The 21596-nt window shown below is 36.4% G+C and overlaps 1 protein-coding gene across 2 annotated transcripts in view; it reads left to right on the top strand.

The window, feature by feature from the left end:
• The window catches only part of TFEC (transcription factor EC), a 191632-nt gene that overhangs the window by 42253 nt on the left and 127783 nt on the right, over positions 1–21596 (top strand). For both annotated transcript variants that reach the window (XM_019743198.2, XM_074315689.1), the window contains exon 2: positions 8764–9008. In XM_019743198.2, coding sequence (XP_019598757.2) covers positions 8811–9008 — 198 coding nt within the window. In that variant the 5' untranslated portion in view covers positions 8764–8810. The remainder of the gene's footprint in view (positions 1–8763; positions 9009–21596) is intronic.

Below are 21596 nucleotides of genomic sequence, written 5' to 3' on the forward strand. Positions count from 1 at the left end.
AAATTAGATACCTCCGACTGTACTTGTGGACTTTTCTCTTTGGTATTGTAATCTTTCATAATATGTAACTGAGTTTGTTTTCATTAGAGAAAGACTGTTAGACTGTACTAATCATGTTTAAATCCTTTAAATATACCTCACTTATTACACTGAAGATAATGGGATAGCGCTGAACAATTGTGTATAGGTACAGGATTTACCAAGGGGGTAAAAGAGGTGCCAGAATGCCTTAAAATTAATTTCCCCGTTAGGAAAGGATGCCAGCAGGCAGGCAGTTGATCAAAAGAAACTGTTTTAACTTTTTATGTTACAGACACAATCTGCTGGTTACTTTTAATTGTAATTGAGCACAAACATTTTAGTGAGAGCTTAGTAAAGTAGATTATTTTGGAATTTGCAAACATTATACTGTTCTGAATATATTTGAAATGGAAGAAATAAATAATTGAATAGAAAGTTCTAGTGTTTTCTAAATGCTGAGAAATGTTTTTTCTTTGTTTGACTGACCATCATCAGCAGTATAAAGGGATGACTCAGAGACAGGGTGAGTGAGATGTCTATTCTCATCCCAAGTCAAGGCATACGCTGGAAAATCGCTTCAGGCCATAACTTTGGCATGCCATGGGTTAAATAAAGGTCAACTCCAAGTGAAAAATAAAAATCAGTTGATCTTTTGGTGCTAAAGGGGCAAAATAGTTATCATTTGAGATGCTTTTAGTGCTCTTATAATTCAAGGATTTTGGATTTCTTTTTTCCTCAGCTGAGAATTTTCAGGCCAGTGGTGTCCATAATGTATACCTGTGCCTTGGGGCATTTTGAAGGGGAAGAGAAGAAAATTTACAATATTTTTAAACATGTTCTTACCTACACAGGCTCTTGCATGATATTTAATAACTCAGTGATGTGGCAGCCCTCAGGGGCTGACAGTACTTTTTATATTTAAATTGATCGTCATTTGGAACACAAGTATCTAGAGAACTGGGTTCCATCTTTAACTCACTGTTTATTTCTATAAAAGATATCTAAATGCAGAGTTGTAATTATTTTTAAATATTTTTTCTAACTAATTTGTCTTCATTAGGGAGGTGGTTAAAGGTTGTGGAGTCAGTTTGTCAGTCAATGGGAGCTCAGGAGCTCCATGTCCATCTGGGTTTTAATCTTGGACCCTTCATATTCTTTAGACAAGGACAAAAGTACCTGCCTGACAGAGTGTTGAAAGGATTGCCTCTGATGGTTCACATGATGTGACCATCACATAGTAAGAGTTTATTGAAGGTCAACTTGTATTAGAGTTATTATTATCCCTGCTCTGTAACTTCTGCAAAGAAAATACTGTAAGCAGCAAAAAAATCAAATAAAGGGCTATTCAATTATCTGGTTAATTCTGACACATACTAACAGCTGCGTTACCAATGCCATTGAGTGCTGTGTGATGAAGAGGCATGTGGGTGATGGAGACACTGGGCACATTGTGATCAGTGGTGGGAGACTTTCTTGTGTTACCTTTGTAATTCAGGTAATTCTCAAAACGCAATCTGCAGGGCCAGCCTGGTGGCTCAGGCGGTTAGAGCTCTGTGCTCCTAACTGCGAAGGCTGCCGGTTCGATTCCCACATGGGCCAGTGGGCTCTCAACCACAAGATTGCCAGTTCAGTTCTTCGACTCCCGCAAGGGATGGTGGGCAGCGCCCCCTGCAACTAGCAACTGGCAACTGGACCTGGAGCTGAGCTGCGCCCTCCACAACTAAGACTGAAAGGACAACAACTTGAAGCTGAACGGCACCCTCCACAACTAAGATTGAAAGGACAACAACTTGACTTGGAAAAAAGTCCTGGAAATACACACTGTTCCTCAATAAAGTCCTGTTCCCCTTCCCCAATAAAAATCTTAAAAAAAAAAAAAAAAAAGCAATCTGCTTAGCCAAGGAGATCAGGTGAGAGGTAGGTAGACAGCCTTTTAATAATTCTCAGGACAAATCATATTTAATATATTTCTACCATAATTCATTTGTTTGTGGGTCCAAAAGTGCGAGTTAAGTTTCTGCAAGTCTTTGCTGGAGACAATGACAAAGGACAGACTCTTCCAAAAGTGGTGTCTGCTCCAGATAAAATGAGCAGGGTCCCAATGATTCCCTTTCTTTTGGTTAAAAGATGTTGATTGTTATTTTTTTTTGCATACGCTGAAAGGAAAAAAAAACAACAACACAAAACCAAACATTGTGGAATCAAATGCTCTTCTCTCCTTTTAAGAAAAGCCCCTCCTATAAGAATACAAAAATGGATGATTTTTCATATTAAAAACTATCTCTTTACTGTAGAAAACGTCTTCCTATGTCTAGTGATACAGGATCATGAAAATAAGGTTCGTTGCAGACCATGCCAGACAAAACGGAGAGCCTGAGAGCTGAAGAATCAGTAGACCCTTCCAATAAGAATTAGCCTGAAATTAATGTCCACTTTTGCAACATATGTTCTTATTTGTTTATTCACAGTATAGTAGATTCTATTATTTTTAGAGTTGTAAGGGGCCTTACAGGCACTGCACACAAAAGATGGCCAGTAAATATTTGCTGAATAAATGCATGAGTATTTGAATATGCCTCTCATTGTTGAAATCCATTCTGTATTTTCTATACTACAGAGAGTCATTTAGCCTGTGCTTGAACATTCTAATGAACTGAAAGCCTACAAAACTCCAAGGCAGCCTTTTTCATTGGTGGATCACTCTAATCATATATATATATATATATATATATATATGCCAGATTTTATCACTGTGTAATTTCTACCCTTAGGTTTTAGTTTGGTTTTATGGGGTAACATTAAAATAAATCTACTTCCCCTTTCACATGAAAGTTCATTACATATTTTAAGAAAGCTAATATGTCCTCATAATTCTTTTCTTCTCCAAACTAAACTACTGTTTTCCAGATAAGAGTGTTTCCAGTTCCCTATCCATCCTTGTTCTTCTTTTTTTTCTGTTTTTCTTTTTTTAAATCTTTGGTCAAAGTTTCTAATATATTTATTTATTTTATCATCTACTGTGTAAATGAGTAAATCTTAAACAAGCAGCTGTGATAGCTATTTTGTACTTGTTGTTTTATTCAGTCCTCACACCAGCCATGTAAAATAGGTTTTTCGCAACAAAACTCTAAGTCAAGGCCATTCAGATAAGAGACATGATTTGGATTCATAATGGCTCTAAATAACCACCAAACTTTGTGTAAGTAATTTATCCTTTGTACACCTCAGTTTTCTCCTCAGTAAAATGGGAATTATAATGATTCCTACTTTGTAAGGTTGTCATGAAAATTAAATAAGTTAATATTTGTAAAGCACTTAGAAAAACATTTGGCCAGTAAAAAGCATTTTAAGTGTCCGTGAAGTAAGCAATGGTAGTTTCGGCTTTCACTCTATACCGCACTCCCTCCCTATAATGTTTCTTTTAAAATGGGTCTGGTATGCTGAATAAAGGTCCCCCAGATATGTCCACATCCTAATCCCTGGAACGTGTGGCTATTACCTTATATGACAAAAGGCACCTTGCAGATGTGACTATTGTATTTTTCTATGTATAATGTACACTTTTTTGCTCAAATTTGTGACGGAAAAATAAGGATGCACATTATACATGGGTAGCACTAATTCCATATCTATATAAATGTTTTTATTTTTTTATGCTTATTAGTTAAAAGTGTAACTCTAGAAATTAATAACAATATCTGTATGCAAAATAATACCCTGAAATTTGATAATTGGTTTTGTTGAATTTATGATGACCTTGCAATAACAAAGAGTTCTTGGCCTTCTATATGATGCGTAAATACTGTAAATTTGTTACTGGTACATAAAATTTCTTGTACCTTGTATCTGTTCTTGTGTTTTGTAACCATTTGTTACATAAAATTTCTTGTACCATAATATGTTTAAAAATAAATGCTAAAATTCCTTTATAATACAAAAAACAAGTACCTAAATGTAAACAAATAAAAATTTGATTTAAAAAATTAAAACAAAAGATATTTTCCCTGAAAGTTTGGGCCAAAAAAATGGGTGTGCATTATACACAGGAGAGCATTATACCTGGCAAAATATGGTAAGTGAAGGACCTTGAGATGGGGAGATTATCCTGGATTATCCAGGTGGGCCCAATGTCATCGCAAGAGTCCTTATAAGAAGGGCATATGACTACGGAAGCAGAGGTTGGAGTGATATACTTAGAAGATGGAGGAAGGAACCACAAGCCAATATAGGCAGCCTCTGGAATCTGAATAAAACAAGAAATGGACCCTCCTCTGGAGCCTCCAGAAGGACCTAGCCCTGGTGACACCTTGACTTTAGCCCAAGGAAACTGATTTCAGATGTCTGCCTATAATGATAAGAGAGAGAGAAAAAAATTAAGCTACCAAATTTTTGGTAATTGTTTTACAGTATCCACAGGAAACTAATACAGTGGACATCCAAAACTGTTTGAAATCTTGTATTGGAAAGAACGCAAATATAAAGAAATTGAGTTACTTCTGTGATGAGTATCAGGCATTGTATCCTAGTCAGCATATAGGAAAATGCATTTTTCATTCAGAAGTTTCCAAACTGCATATGAGAAAGAGGCTTAATTAACAGAAAGCCACACTTCACATTAGACCTGCCCTATGTTGCCTCCTTTGCTTGCATGTTACCAGTGCTCATGACAATCAGGGTGGGCAAAATTTTTCTCATTTGACACCCTTGTCTTCATCCTCTGTCAAATGTCCTCCCATCTTCCTTATCCTTGGGACTCCTTTTAGACTTTTGACAGTGAGATGCTGCAATGTCTCTTCCTAGCTGGTGTCTTTCTTTTAGTCTCTCAAATGTTTGTGGACATTCTTTGCACTTCTGTCTTCACTGAGGGAGTCTCTGATGTTTCTTATTGTTGTTGCATTTCTGTTGCTGCTCTTGTGAAGCTTCAGTTTCTCTAGGGGGCAGAAGAAATGCCTTTCACCCAGATCTACTTCCCATGGCACAAATTTGCATGTTTTGGGAAGCTACATCTTTTTATCTTCCTGATGTTTGGATGGGAATGTGCAGAAACCCTCCATCTCTTTTGGAACTTTACCCAATTCCCTCTACTGTGTAAACCACTGTCAAATGTAAAGACGAGAATCTCTGCTTTTAGAAAAACAGACCTGTTACCTTTCCTCTCCACAAATTATCACAGACTTACATAAACCCGGTAATTCATCCCAAGTTCTCACTTTTGTTATTTCTTTTGTTTTTGTTTTTGTTTACAAGGCCACAAAAACACTGCTTGGACACTTTGAAACTTTGGTCAACAGAAGTCTCCAAATCTAATCCATATGAATGATAAACATGGGTATTTCCCACGTTATGTCTATTTAAATTGGGAACCCAAATGAAATGTTGTCCATTTTCCACTTAAATGGGTTTGGCCTATTAGCTATGCTACCACACTATTAATAATTATAGTAATTTATTGAGTCTCTACCATATGTCAAGTACTATTAGGGGTGTAATGTATTAAATTGTTATTAATAATGCTTCCTAATCATGTGATAGTACTAATTAAGATAATAACAATTTTATTTTTAAATGTTGATTTTGTCATTCAGTGTGAATGTTATTTCTCCCAACTTATCTTTTCCCCCTATATTTGAGTCACATCCATTCCATGTATTTCTGTAAATCCTGTTAAATATGTTAAACAGCAACAGATGAATGAAAGGTTCTATGTCCACAAAGGTTCTGTAATATTACAAATGTTACTCATGGTCAGTTTCCAAAATCCTGTTTGTTTGACTCGAACGGGCCTAAAATATAGGCTCAAGAGCTATTTTCAATATACTGTATCAATAAGTGAAAATCTTGGGAAATGTTAGGTTCATGTTGAATTTTTATAGTTTTTATTTTTATTGGGAAATATTGGGGAACAGTGTGTTTTTCTAGGACCCATCAGCTCCATGTCAAGTTGTTGTTTTCAATCTAGTTTTGGAGGGCACAGCCTACTGGCCCATGTGGTTATTGAACAGGCAATCCTGGTGTTATGGACCCTGCACTCTAACAACTGAGCCACCCGGTTGCCCCACATGTTGAATTCTTAATCAGCTTTCTTTGGAAATGGTAGTTTTAACAACTTTGAATCTAATAATTGACCTCACACAGACTTATTTTATCAATGAGCATATTATAAAAGATCTTTGCTGAAATTGAGAATTGCTGATAGGATGTTATGATCCTCCTGCAAATCACCTTAAGAAGACACATCACTAATTACATTTTGTAGAATGGTCTGTTAGATTCACAACAAATTACCACAAACTGGGTGACTTAAAACAACAGAAGTTTATTCTCTCGTATTCTGGAGGCCAGAAGTCCAAAATCAGGTTGTTAGCAGGAGTTATCCTTTTGGGGGGCTCAGTGGGAGATTTCCCTGCTTCTGCCCAGTGCAGTCCCAATTTCTGCCTCTGTCTTCACCCGGTGAAGTTTCCTGCATCTCCTCTGTGTCTCATCTCTTCTTCCTATAAGACACCAGACCTGTGGATTAAGGACTTATCCTACTCCAATATGATTGCATCTTCACTTGCATTTAAATGACATCTGCAAAGGCTCTATTATGAAATAAGATCATATTTACAAATACCAGAGGTTAGGACTTCCAGATATTGATTTTTTGGGGGTGTAGAAGAACACAATTCAACCCATAACAAATAGGGATAAAGAAAAGTCAGTGCAGTGACCAGGACATACATACAAAACATGAACCTAGAACTTTAGCCTACATACAGTACTCTTTTGACTGCAGGTCCTAGTGAAATCTTTGTTTTTCATGACTTCATAGACTGTTTAATAATCTGCTGTAGCATTTCATGGGAACTAAAAATCAAACTCACTGTCCTTGGTTTCCAAATCTATCATTTCCCATTTTTAATAAGTTACTCTTATCATTAACTTTGGTTCCTCAAATAATTTTTTTGTTTCCAAGCTCATATAATTGTTCTGGGCCTGGACAATTTAATTTATTCAGATTGGTTTTCTGATCCTTTATTACTTTCACTCCTATATTGGGCTTTAATTTTATTTTAATGATTGTTCTATATAATCCAGTCTAAAGCATTATTCAGAGTTGAGTAGTTCTGCCTTTTGCATGTTATCCATTTTCCTGGGCTGTAGTTTGTCACAGAAATTGGTAGTCTATTCCTAGATTCAGCTTCTCTTTACAGTTCTTCTGCTGTCTTCCACTAAAGAGTTGGTAGTTCAAAGTGGGGTACAAATTATCGAGTGTACAAATTGGTTAACCAATCAACCAATTGATAATTGTTGAATCCTACTGTGTGCCAGAGGCTGTATGAGATGGGGCTCCAACCATGTAAGAAACAACATATAAGAATTCTTGCCCTTGAGGAGCTTGCATTTTAGCATGAGGGGCAGAGAAGATGAAACAGACAAGTGGAATAGTGCATGGTAACTTCTGAGGAAATCGTTGAGCAAAGGTGTCGCCTGTATACAGGAGGAATCCCTTACCCAGCTTTGAAATAATTGCTAATACCACACTTTTGTAATTAGGCATATTCCCTCAAATATTGTTTTCTTATTATTGTAGATTATTACCTACCTTTTGAAGGCACATCCTCCACTGACATATCCTGCTATGCCTAGGACTGGAGTTATCACACTGAGCATCCAATGTATGTGTTTGCCTTACAATAATGTGCAATATACTATAAAATAAGAAGAGCACTATTAGAGTTGAGCAACATTAACTTCTTTTTTTTTTGCAGGTTTATATCAATGATACAGTTCTCTAGAGGAAAAGCAGGAAGCAAAGATTGGTATCATATCTTATAACAGCTTAAATCAGAGTTTTTCTAAGAGATTATTTAAAGATATACATTAGAGCATTAATTCTAAATTCCCTAGGGTGTGTTTGTTTAATGCAGCAACTCCACATTATCACAATGTCTTATGTAGCATGAGATTTTACAGAGACTAGAAAGAAGAAGATGTTTTTCCAGATACAGTGAACCATAGTATGGGTGGCCATTAGCTACCCATTCAGTTCCTCCAGCAGCTTCCTTGTTTTACTTTCATGGCTTTTTAAGAGGTTACTTCTAGGACAGCACCTCTCTTCAGTCTGCAATAGCTCAAGTTAGAAACGGATGGGGGAAATGTGGTATCTATTGTGGTCTGTTTTTCTGTGTGACAGTTGTTCCTATTTTGTGTTTGTTTCTCTTTTAATGAGGATACAACTTTTATCCAGGGAGATGTATGGGTCACTTGTTAGTGTGCTTAAATGTACTGAGGCAGTCCACCAGCTGGCAATTGTGACTTGTGGCTGAATTATTTTTGCACAGCGAATGGTTTTCCTTTTGACATATTTTAATATACTTGCACACTGAGAGCAAGAGTGGGGTGAACAGAAAACAGACTGTTTTATTAACCCAGCAGTCACCTTTGAGGTTTGTACACGTCCACTTTTTTTCTTGCCTTTGTACATAATCCCAAGAGACTGATACCTGGCTTTGCTCAGAATAACAAAGTCAGACACAAATCTCCAAACACAATTGTTAGCTGCATGCCAACTGTTTCTTCTCATCTTTTTTTTAAAAAAACTTGAACATTAAGAATTGTATGTTTATGGGTGAACCTTAACCATTAAAGAATGAGTTTGTTTTTCTTTCAGATGCTTCCCCTATCATTTATTAGATTTATTTTACAATATGTAATCTCAAAAGATAAAAGAAAATAATTTTTTGCATTTTTTTTTTGCAGCACTCCTCTTTTTCATATCCATTAACAGTGAGAAGAAAAGAAGAAAAATGTTACAAGCTTTAACCGGACTCCAATTTCAACTGAAAGAACAATTAGGAGAAAAGAAGAGAGGACTTCAACTCAGCCAGGAAGCCAGGGCCCAGCATACACAGTTCCACATGCAATTTTCATACAAACCAATGTTTCAGAGACTTTTCCCAGTAAGACCAGAAATCTCTTCAAGTCAATTATCATCTGTTCCTAAGGTATATATCTGTATACATATAGAGCCATAGTTTCTAAGCAAATATAGTAGGTAATCACCTCTGAAAATCCATACATTTTAATTGTACTAAAAAGTGGAAGAGAAAACAAGAATAAATATCCAGAGCCCTCTCCCAGTTCTGAATAAGTGGTTACGATTCCCAGTAAGTGGCTCATTTAACAGCATGTAAATATTATAGCAACAAAGCATCCAAAATGCATAACTTTCTCTTTCCTATCATCATTATCGTAATAATACGACGACTTGATATTTGGGAGCATTTTTACTTTACAAGGAAGGTTCGGATCATCTCATTTGACTGTTGAAACCAGTCAGTGAGCTGTGCTGTATGTGTAGGAAGATGAAGAATAATAAGTTTTCTAAAGGACCCAAGATTCCTCACACAAGTAAGGGGTGTGGTGCACAGAAAGGACGGTGTGTTGGAGCTGGACTCCTCCTTGTGCTTTGCTGTGGCTACGACTTGGGGCCTTTTGAGGCATTCCTCTGTTGAGTGGCTCAATGTGAGGGATAATAATTACCAAAAGTGGGTATGAAGTTTGATTGAAGGTTATTTTTTGTAGAGGGTCTATCTCAGTGTGTATAGGTGCCAAACGCAACACAGTAGGAGGTTAGAGTACATCACTTTGAAGGACAACACAGTAAGTATATGACCCTAGCGCTAGTAACTTCTTTAAGAGAACATGCCTAGTAAGTGGTGGAGACAGCACTGGAATCCATTTCTCCCGGTACACTTCTAAAATTCATAATAATTTAAATACTATATTTTGAACAGCTACTTTTGACCAAGTTCTTAAGCTATAAATTATAGGATACAGATATGAAAATAGAGACCTTGTTACAAAGGTATTATAACATAGAGGGGTAAATAGATAAATACAATGAAAGAGAAACTGTGCACCATGGTGTGGTGCATAGTAACCGTGTGTGTGTTTGGTGATGGCAGGGAAGCTTTATTATTGTGGAGACATTTGAGCGGCATCTAAAAGTGTTGCTCCATCCATTCTTAGGGAATAGCTATATTAATCACCTTTGTTTTACCTTTCATGTTAAACTTATTCTTAAAAAAATAAAACTGTTCCATTAACGTCTAGTAAAGTTTCAACCACAAATGTGTATTAATTGTAAAGTAAGCTTTAAAAAAATTGCTTGTTAAGGTAACAAATATGTTTTGTTTATAATCATTTCTGACTTTATTACCCTTTTTTCAGTCCTTGTAACTTTCTTTACTAAAACATGTTGAAGCAGGCATGCTTTTAAAGGGAAAGACCAGATAGATTCTGAGGTCTACAGTCTTCTTGGGGTTGTCATCATCATCCTCACCTCCTCGTTAGCAGATCAACATTTTTAGCATTTATTAAGCAAGCGCTGGGAGGGCCATCATGCTAAGGCTTTTACATGCATTATTCCTGATTTTTCAGTAATTCAGTAGAGTAGCCGTGAGCCCCATTTTGCAGACAATGAATAGAGGCTCAGAGATTGTAAGAAATTAGCTCAAAATTACACAAGTATCAAGAATGTCATGGTTCTGTGACCACAAGGATGCTGGCAGTTATTATTGTCCCTCTAGTTGGGGTTTACACGTTCTTACTAGCTTTATTAGTGAGGACCCAGATGATTGCCAGTAAGAACAACCCAGATAGAAGTAGGTTAAGCCACAGAAAGAACTTGTTGTCTTCTGTCTGCTACTCAGAAGGATGGCTGATTCAGGAGTCACTGGAACCAGGACTTCAAATATTGTTAAGAACATACCTGTCTCTCACCTGTACTTTCCTCTGCATGTCTTCTTTTTCTGGGACCAAGTCCTCCTTGCAGCAAACTGTAGGCTTCATTCCCTCCAGGTTCACATCCTCACAACTTGCCACTTAGGAAAATGGAGGCTTATGTTACTCAGCTCCAGGGTGAGAAACTCCAGATAAAGATTTGCCGGGGTCACTTTTCCAGCTCTTGGCCCAGTCATTGGCATGATGGTGAGAGCTGTGCTCAGTTGCTCAGTTTTTACTGGTCAGATGTTCACTTTGACGGCTGTTGGGAGGGGTGGAAGAGAAGTGGGGAGCAGTGCTCTCCAGCCGTGGCCTGTAAGAAGTCAGTATGAGCCAGGCAGTCATCTCAGTTTGGGGTTGTTGACATAGGCCATTGGCTACCATTCTTGCTGCCTTAGTTCGTTCTCGGCCAGTTAACACCCTAAATTATCAGATCTGTTAAATCATATCTGCAGGATGGAGGCGTTTGTCTAATTTTGTCCACTAAGCTAAAGTCTGTCAAGTTTGATTGGAACATTTGCAGTAGGTTTGACTCTGATGTATTTTCTAGATCTAAAACTTTGGTTATTTATATAATCTAAAAAGTTCTGTTTCTGATTGGGAGCAGAATCAGCCTCTAAATTGAAAAATAAATGAAAATAAACATGTGATGGATATAGTTTTCAGACTCCGTGGAAGTGATATGTGGACAGACACGCCTTACGCAATGGGACCATTTGGTTAACTTAGCATCTTTGGCTAGCATGCGTCAGCATCTCAGAGCCTGATCAGTACTATATGATGTGATAAAAACTAAATTTCTCTGCTTAAAAAGCTGAGGAGCAGACACTTGTCTGAAGTTAGGAGGGACTGCTCACTCAAAGCTCTGCTTGAAGTCGTCAAGTAGCGCATAACTTTGAGTTTTTGAATGTTGAGGCATGCTACTCTACTGTAAAGGGTTGTAAGCTTTAGAGACTCGTGCTGTGATACACATTTTAAATACTATATTACGAGACTTTTCTTGATAATGCATTGTAATATGTTTCAATAAATATTGGTTAATTTATTTTAAAGCATAAAATTTAACTGTTTTAGAGTATGTAAAATAGGAGACTTTGGAATAATATTTCCTTCTAAGCAGGCTCAGGAGCCAGCCCTGTGTTGGGTGTGAATGGAGAGACTCTCTAAGGGGAGATCCAGCCTCTTACAATGTTAATTTCATTTGTTGATAATGTGTAGAAAGGATAAAAATTACAAGAAAAATGTAGTCTCTTTTCTATAACAATTTCAAACTTCTCTTGAATTCCTCACTGCCCTCCCAACATTCATATCTTACTAGGGGTAGGGGGTGATAAGAGATGGAGGAGGATGAGATGGCTAATTGGGGAGCAGATAGTGAGGTAAAAAATTAACTTTCCAGTTAAAGCTTTGCAGTTTAAAGTGGTTACTTTCAGGTTGAATCTTCTTTTTCTAGCAAACCCTGTCTTTCTGGGTGTGAGGTGAAGCTATGTGTCCGTAAGTTCTCTGACCTGACGAATTCCTCTGTAATGCTTCTTGGTTGGCCTGGCCACCTGGCTTTCTGTTGGCTTCCTGCTAGGTGTGTGGCTGATGGGATTCAGGGCCTGCTCTGGGCAGAGGCAGCGTCAGCTGTCAGTGCCAGTGGACCTTGGGCCTCAGTCACGATCCCAGGCTGGGCTCTCCTCATGCCACCTCTTATTCACTGGGGGGCCTGCAGGAATATTTGTCAAGTCATCATTTCTGATATGCTGAGGTCACTCAAAGCTATCAGAGGTCTAAATGGAAAACAGCAAAAGCTCCTATTGTTTATGTTTCTTCCTCTCTCTCAGGGTTTCGGTTCTTTTGCAAACTCTCCATTGCATACACAGTAACGGTTTTGCCCCTAAATAGAGTTGGACCCTCATATCTGTTGTCTTGTCTCCTTTTGTCCTTTTTGTATAACTCTGTGTGTGTGTGTGTGTAAACACATTATTTCTCGTTGGTCTGCTAAAAACTTCCTACATCTTCCTTTTCCAGTGTTGGCATTTACCTTTTTCTCTGGGGTCAAATGGCAGAAGGGCTGCAGAGAAAGGAGTTGGGATACAGAAAGGGAAAGATCCACAAGAGTTGTATATTGAGGATATTAACTCTAATGCAGAGATAACACTATAGAACAAGAGAAGACAGTAAAAAGAAAATCATTCACAGAATCAGTTGTAGATCTTCCATGGTTAGACCCCATTTCTAGTTGTACTTCAGGTATCCTAAATTTGTTAAATAAACTGTAAGATTTGGTCATTTCATCCAGATATAAATCTCATTTACATTTCTACTGAACAACCTTTTGAAGTTATCTATTTGAAAAACCTCGTAAAACCTAATTAAATTCAGACAAAAAAAGAAAAAGGAAGTTATATCAAGTGTCTTGTGTTTTATACTTTACATATTTTAAAAGTGTGTCTGAATCTAGTGTTGATAAAAGGGGTAGAAATCACAGAAGCTGTAAAGCTGAAAACATAGTGACAAAGATGTATCACCTGTAAAAAGTTTCTTTTTGTAAAAAATCTGAATGAAGGCATTTCTTTCAGAAAGTTCTCTTTTGTTATGAATGTGAAGTATGCATGATTCAGACCTAAGCAAATGTAGCTACTACAATTGGCTAGTGAGTAATGGATGAACTGATATGGTAGCTCTGGTGTTATGCTAAGTTCATCCAATTTATAATCAACTTCATAATCAAGAAGCCTAAAGAAGACACCTAATCCCATTGTGTTGTCTGAGCAACACTTAGTATGCACGTGAGAACCGTAGCATCTCATACACTGAGAAATAGCTTTCTGGCCCAAGAGATCACTAATGGAGGAAAATCGCTCCCTGCAGCCAAGGAACCAAGGTGTGGGAGTCACTGGTTCCCTGAGGGTCCGAAAGTTCAAGACAGTCTGGCGCTGTGACTCTTACTAATCAGTACTTGCTTCTCAAGGTCTGCCTCGACTTTAGGTAATGAAGCTGAGAGGGTTCTATAACCTTCTGGGTAATATATTGCAGCATCCAAAGAAGTTGTAATATTAATGTTCTCCTTCACAATGATTGGCCTATAATTTTAGCCTAATTTTCTTTTACTTATCTTGAAGCAGAAAATTGGTCACCTTTGCCTTTATAATCTCCCTCCATAAATGTGAAGATTGTTGTCCATTTCCAACTTTTCCTTGTCTGTCTCCTGTTTTTGAAACTTTAAATGAATTATTAGGATTAGGAGAGGTAACTACTAGTTATTAATTATGAATGCACAATTCATAAGTACGTATCATGAGGATTGGCCGAAAAGTATTTTATTAGAGTTTTAAAATAATATGTACTCAACATATAACTTTGTTTTGCTAAGTTTTAGTGGCAACAGTGCTATATTCATTTTCAATTATTTTTTAAATATGTAAGTCCAGATATATAGAGGCTAATTATTTCTAGTAGCTTCCACTAGATGAATAATGTCGTCTATATGTGGTAACTGACCCTGTGGGTAAAATCTGAAACATGAATAATTGAGAAAAACTGGAAGGGTATACATTTCCATTCCAAGTTACATTTTTAAATATTAATATATAACTATATAAGCTAAGAAATTCAGCCCAAGATTTAAGGAAATGTCTTGTCTTAGTGTTTTGTTAATTGTTTCAGCTCACTCGTTTCAGCAGTGCCTAATCCCTCCTGCTTTCCTTTCAACTTTCTAGAGTTTCGGTTTAAGACACTGTCTTTCCACAACTTTTTTGAGACTTGTACAGTCTGATTGCACACTGTGTAAGCAGCAGTTTTGGCAGAAACACTTTTCACTTCCTTGTGGACTTATTAGAGAGAAAAATAACTTTCCATTTTCTGTTTCTTTGTTGGCTCCAACTTACAACAGTTTCCCTTTGTCTGTCAGAGACCTATGCCTATTCCCTGCTCTGCTTTCTCTCGAGGGGCCATCTTGTTTTTTGCTTAAACAACGGAAATTTATATTTTTACAGGAGGTCTCTCTTTATCTTCATATGGTCTTCCCTCTGTCTTCTCTCTGAATCTTCATATGGTCTTCCCTCTGTGCCTGTCTGTGTCTAAATTTCTTCTTTTTATTTTAAGGTTACAAAAGGATTTTTTTTTCTTCTTTGTTATGTGAGTTTCAGGTATATAACATTATAATTCGACATCTGTAAACACTGTCAAATTATAAAGTGATCACCCCCAAAGTCTAGTTCGTATCCATCTACAATTGACCCCCTGCACCCTTTCCACCCTACCCCCAAACCCCTCCCCCTCTGGTAACTACTCATATGTTCTCTATGAGTTTGTTTTTGTTTTGTTTGTATGTTTGTTTTGTTTTTTGTTTTTGTTTTAGATTCTACATATGAGTGAAATCATATAGTCTTTGTCTTTCTCTGCCTGATTTATTTTATTTAGCATAGTACTCTTAAGGTCCATCCACGTTGTCACAAATGGCAAGATTTTATTCTTTTTAATGGCTGAGTAATATTCCACTGTATATATGTATCACCTCTTCTTTGTCCAGTCGTCTATTGATGGGCACTTGGGTTGCTTCCATATTCTGGCTATTGTAAATAGTGCTGCAGTGAACACAGGGTGCTTATATCTTCTCAAATTTGTGTTACTTTCTTTGCCTGCTCCACTTTCTCACCCCGTCCTTCATGTGTTTTCCCATGTTCCAGGCACTTGTTATCTCAGTTTATTTCCTACACAGCTCTTCAAAGTATCTGAAAATACCTAATCTATCATGTTGGGGGTTTTGTTGTTCTTTATTTGTTTACTGTTTCATTGTTTTGTTCAACACTTAAAATGTAAATTGCGTGGGAGTGTGAACTTGGTCTGTCTTATAGATATAGCACTGCGGACTAGAACGAATACAAAATGTTTGTTTAATAAATAGTTTTCTTTAAAACTCCATTTTTGGGATTACTTACTTCTGACTTTTTACACTATCCTCAGGCAAATTTTTCCACTATCACAGTTTCAATAAATGTAAATGCTAAAAACCTATAAATACTTGTTTTCAGTTTAGAGTCCTCCTTTAGCTACACATCCAAATATCCACTGGTTCGACCTCGGTGCCTCTTCTAACTCAATATGGCCCAAACTAGATTAGTCATCTAGTGTCCTCGAATTCCTTCACAAATAAAATGGAACAAAGACCCTGCTCACTCTTCAGGGTTTTCAACTTCATAATCTGAACACTCGCTCAAGCCTTGAAACAGAGATCAGCCTTTCACCCTCTCTCTCCCTTTCATTTCTGCTATTGCAAACTCCTGTTGAATGTCCTTCATAAATACACGTAGTCCTCAGATCCATCCACTTCCCTCTATTGCTGCTGCCACCATGCTTGTCAAGGTCACCATCTCTTCTCATCTGCGTATGTGACTATAATACCTCATACCGATGAGCTCGTGCTTCCTGTCTTGTTTCCATGCAGTCCTTCCCCACATGTCTCCCCAGGGATCTTTCTCTATGTAGATCTGACTGTGGTACCCTTCTCCCAAATAGGGAAACACACCAGCAAAAGCTTTTCAGTGGCTTCCCATTCCTTTAAGATAAAGCCCACAACCCATAAGTTGCCTGGTGTTGTTGGTATATATTTACTCCTATTACCATTCTTGCTTGGAGACCTCAGAAGAGTGAATGATCTCTTCTTAGGCAATTTCCCTTACACTATACTTTTTCTCAGCTGGACCATAGCAGAAGAAAAAATTGAGATTATGTTCTTCGGTAAGGACTTTGTATCCTTTTTTTCCATCTTGACAATTGAAAATGGATTATTAAACTTTGAAAACAGAGAAATGTGGTAGGATTAATATTTTATGATACAAATATATTCCTTAAGATTAAAATAAATACAAAAGGATACTAGAAAGCAAAACTTAGAATTTTCCTTAGAATCATCTCTGCCAACACACGAACAAATGTTCCATTGAATCCCAGCTTTCAGATATTATTGAATGACCAAATTAATTTTGTTTAGAAAATGTTCAAAGCACTTATTGCTTGTGTCCAATTGTAGTCACCAAAATGTATCAATAGCACCCTCTAGCATTTTCTAATTCTGAGGTATCACTTAATGACTTTTAATAATTTACAATAAATTCATATTATCTCCCATCCCTACCCCCAAGCTTTTTTCTGCAATCAATGATATTTTAAAAGTAAAAATTCCTTTGCTATTTCTCTTGAACAAAAACACTCCTTCTCCTTCTCCACCCATTATTTGGATAGTCAATCATGTCTCCTATCAGAACAAATAGTTTAAATGTTTTAAAAATTGTAATCCTTGAATTGTGTAAAGTATGAAAGCTATATATGTGTTAAACTTATTTAAAATGGTTACTTTCTGATTCTACCTTCATCTTTTTTTTTTCCATTACAGTTGGAGCATATTGCAATTGCCTTCTTTCTTCACTGTTATTAACTTTTCCCCTTTTATCAGAAAAAGGATCTCGCTTTCTTTGATTCTCTTATTGATATTTTAAAAGAACTCTTTTGCCCTCTCTTGCTGTCTCTCTCAGGCAAGTCACATCTCAATTGTACTTTATCCTTCATTGTCAGTCTTTGTGTCCATCCTCTTATCCCAGTCTAGTTTTTTCCTTTTTTGGGGGTTGGGGGGGTGGTGGTGGGGGAGAGGTGGCACTGCTGTTTGGAGCTTCACATCAGTTTCAGGCCTTAAGCAAAATGCATTAAATTCAAATGGATATTGCAGCTTGTATCAAAAAGGCAAGGTTTCTTTGTTTCAGTAAAATGTAGCCTTACACAACACACACCCATCCAAAGAAATTTTAGAATAAAACTTCTAAACAACTAATACTGTAACTAGAAAATTCTGATCTTGGGCTTTAGTCATTGAAGATGAGGAACGACATCTGCTTCAGAACCCCCCCGCCTCCCCCCTCCCCCGTTTTTACACGTGCATTTCCGATTCAGTATGCTCTTGCTCTTTCTTTTATCTGTGCCCATCTGCTGGTATGGTGTGTTCCCACCCTAACACATTTTCAGACCCTTGCCATAGGGCAAAAGTACCAAGCAATTATTTGTTGAGATAGATAGCCCACAGAATACTGTAAGTGACATCTGTTCTGTAGGAAATCCCTCCCTTGTGGCAGGAGTGTCATATTGGCAGCTCATAGAAATATCGGAATTGACATACAGAAACAATTGAATGTTTCATCTTATCCTGAATTCTCTCTCATAGAGCATCTAATACCAGATGCTTTGGAGGGCTGTGTAACCCCCTGACTCTTTCTCTTGTTCTCTTTACACCTATGATAATTGGTGACACTACACTATGGGGAAAATTGCTTCCTGACCCCAGCTGGTAGCCAAATTATGCCCTAAAGCATGAAGATTGGCATATTTTAAAGTTTATTGTAGTTAAGCTGGTGAAAAATGGAATGTTTTTCATATTAATGTGGTTACTAGATTGTTTGATCTAAATAATAAGTTCCACAAATTATTCTTAGTAACTTATTATTTGGCAAAATTACACTGACAAACATTTTAATCATTTAAAAGTGATGATCCCCACGTTTGGCAATTGATCCTACTTCTTTAAACTATTTGAAACAGATGATAAGAAAAATAGTTCACAGGACACAATGTTTCAAGACTTGAGTCTTTGTACGAAAGTGTATTTGGTAAAATTTACATTAATTGGTTCTGAGTAAACTCTGAATTTATTTATTTTTTTCTCTATTTGATGTTAAGAAAGTAGGCAGAGTTTGGAGCCGAAATTATTATTGGCAAATTTGAAATATAATGTACACAGTAGGTTCTGGATAAATTCGCACTTAGTTCAATGTTCCAAATCGCCTACATTAATGCTTCTACAACCTTCAGTGATCCTTAGAACACCAAGAACATCTGCAGAATCAAAAAAGTTAGAGAGGATTTTAAAATTAGAGTTGAAATGAAAGTACTCGGTTACATAATTCAATCCATTTACCTACATTTATGTTTAAGAGTTAAACATTTAGTAATAAGCTGTCTCAGTTATGTGTTGTCACAATACCTACAACTATGAAAATGAATGACCCCAAATAACAACTGATTGACTTGTTTATGATTATCTGGGTCAGCGGTATCAGCTGGGCTCATTTTAGTAGTTCTTTTGCTGCTCATCCTAAATACTACCTGGTCACTCTCCTGGGGATTGATGGTCTAAGAGAGTTTCACTCAAAAGTCTAGTTGTTGGTGCTGGCTACCGGTCAGACCGTTTGTCTCCAAGAGGATAACTTGGCTTCTTCATATGTAGCAGGGTTCTAACAGCTGGAAGAAAGGGGGTCAGCTTTAAAGGGGAAATTGTTTTAAACTTCCGCCTGCATGATGTCCCATCAGCTGAGCCAACTGGCTAAGCTCAAACACACTGAGGAAGAAGACACGTAATGGAGTAGATACAGAAAGGTATGATTTTTGGGGGTTGTTCTAATTGTAAGAATCTATCACACATTGCTATCCGGGGTTATCAGTTGGAAGAAATTTCTCTCCCTAAATACTAACACAGCACAAGCCATTGTGCTACATTCTGTAAACCTATACGAGAACTGCATACATAACATAAAGATCAAACTAATTCCTGACTCTGTCTCTCTTTTTGTATATTTTAGATACAAGTCCTTTGTCATACCCGTATAGGTTGTTTGCAAATACTTTCTTCAAGTCTATAGTTTGTCTCATTACCTTTTTAATAAAATCTTTCACAGGGCAAAATTTTTTAATTGTGATAAAATCCAATTTATTAATTATTTCTTTTATGGATTATATTTTGATGTCATGTTTAAGAACTCTTTCTATGCATTGTTAGATTCAATTTGATAATCTTTTGTTGAGGATTTTTGCGTTTAAGTCCATGAAAGATATTGATCTGTAGTTTTCTTTCTTTCTTTTCTTTTTCTATTGTTTTTGTCCGACTTTGATATCAGGATAATACTGACCTTACACTGAGTTGGAAAATGTTAGTTACTCTTCTTTTTTCTGGAAATGATTATGTAGAGTTGGTGCCAGTTCTTAATGTTTGATAGACTCTTCCCTTGAGGCCATCTGGGCCTAGAGATTTCGTTTTTTGTAAGTTTTTAAATTATACATTTAATTCCTTTAACAGTTATAGGGTGTTGAACTCGCTAATTAAAACTGTGGATTTTCCGATTTTTCCTTTCAGTTCTATCAGTTTTTGTTACATTTATTTTGATGCTCTGTTGCTTGGTGCAAACACATGTAAGGTCACTATGTCTCCTTGGTAGATTGACTCTCTTATTATTATGTAATATTGTTCTTTGTTGCTGGTAATTTTCTTTGCTCAGAAGTCTACTTTACATAGTATCAATAAAGCTACTCTTGCTTTTTAAAAACGTTAAGGTTTGACTGGTATATCTTTTTTCTGTCTTCTCAATCTGTCTATATCATTATACCTGGAGTAAGTTTCTTGTAGATCTGTCTGTATCATTATATGTGAAGGAAGTTTCTTGTAGACAGCATATAGCTTAATCAACATGCTAATCTCTGTCTTTTAATTGATATATTCAAAACATTTACAATTAATGAAATTACTGATATGTTAAGGGATAAATCTATTTGTTTTCTATCTGTTCTCTCAGTTTCTCATTCTGTTTCCTTTTCATGTCCTTCCTATGGATTATTTGAATATTTTTTAGTTTCATTTTATTTATTTACAGTGTTTTTGAATATATGTCATTGTATAGCTTTTACTGGTTGCTCTAGGCATTTTGGTATACCTATATCTACTCTTACAGTCTACATATGTAACAGTCTACTGCTATTGACATTTTACTACTTTAACTAAAGTGCAGAAAATTAACTTCCATACGTCTGTTTAGCCTGCCCATTTTTAAAATGTGATTTTCTTAATTTTTCTACATACTTTGAGCACACATCAGATGGCATTATAACTTTCGCTGCAACCATCAAATGTGATTTTTAAAACTCATGAAGAAAGAACACATAAAACTCAACAATAACAAAACAAATGACTCACTTAAAAACTAGACAAGAAAATCTGAAGAGATACCTCACTGTAGATGATATACAGGTGTCAATTTCACATTTTAAAAGATGCTTGATATCATATGTCACTAGGGACTTTTGAATTAAAACAACAACAATGGAATACCACTACATACCTATCAGAATGGTCGAAATCTAAAACACTGACAACACCAAATACTGGTACTGGCAAGGATATGGAGCAACAGGAACTCTTACTTATTGCTGGTGGGAATGCAAAATAGCACAGCATTTGGAAGACAATTGGGTGGTTTTTTACAAAAGTAAACATGCTCTTTCTTTTAGATTTCTACATAGGTCACCATGTCATCTGTGAACAAATGCATTTTTATTTATTCTCTTCTAATCTTTATTTTTTATTTCCTTTTCTTGTCTTATTGAATTAGCTATAAATTCTAGGAGGATGCTGCAAAGCATTGGTGAGAGAGGACAACCTTGCTTTGTTCTTGATACTACTGAGAAAGCTTCAGGTTTCTCACTACTGAATATGATGTTAACTGTAGGTTTTTTGGTAAATGTTCTTTATCAAATTGAGGAAGTTCTCACTTATTTCTAGTTTGCTGAGAGTTTTTATCATGGTTTTGGATTTTGTTAAATGCTTTTTTTGGATCTATTGATATGATTATGTAATTCTTTAGCTTGTTGAAGTGATGATTTATATTAGTTGATTTTCTAATGTTGAACTAGCCTTGTATACCTAGATCAAATCAATTTGCTAATATTTTGTTGAAGTTTTTTTTCATCTATATTTATTGGGGATATTAGTCTGTAGTTTTCTTTTCTTG

This window comes from Rhinolophus sinicus, linkage group LG11 (genome assembly GCF_036562045.2).
Source record: "Rhinolophus sinicus isolate RSC01 linkage group LG11, ASM3656204v1, whole genome shotgun sequence".
NCBI lineage: Eukaryota > Metazoa > Chordata > Mammalia > Chiroptera > Rhinolophidae > Rhinolophus > Rhinolophus sinicus.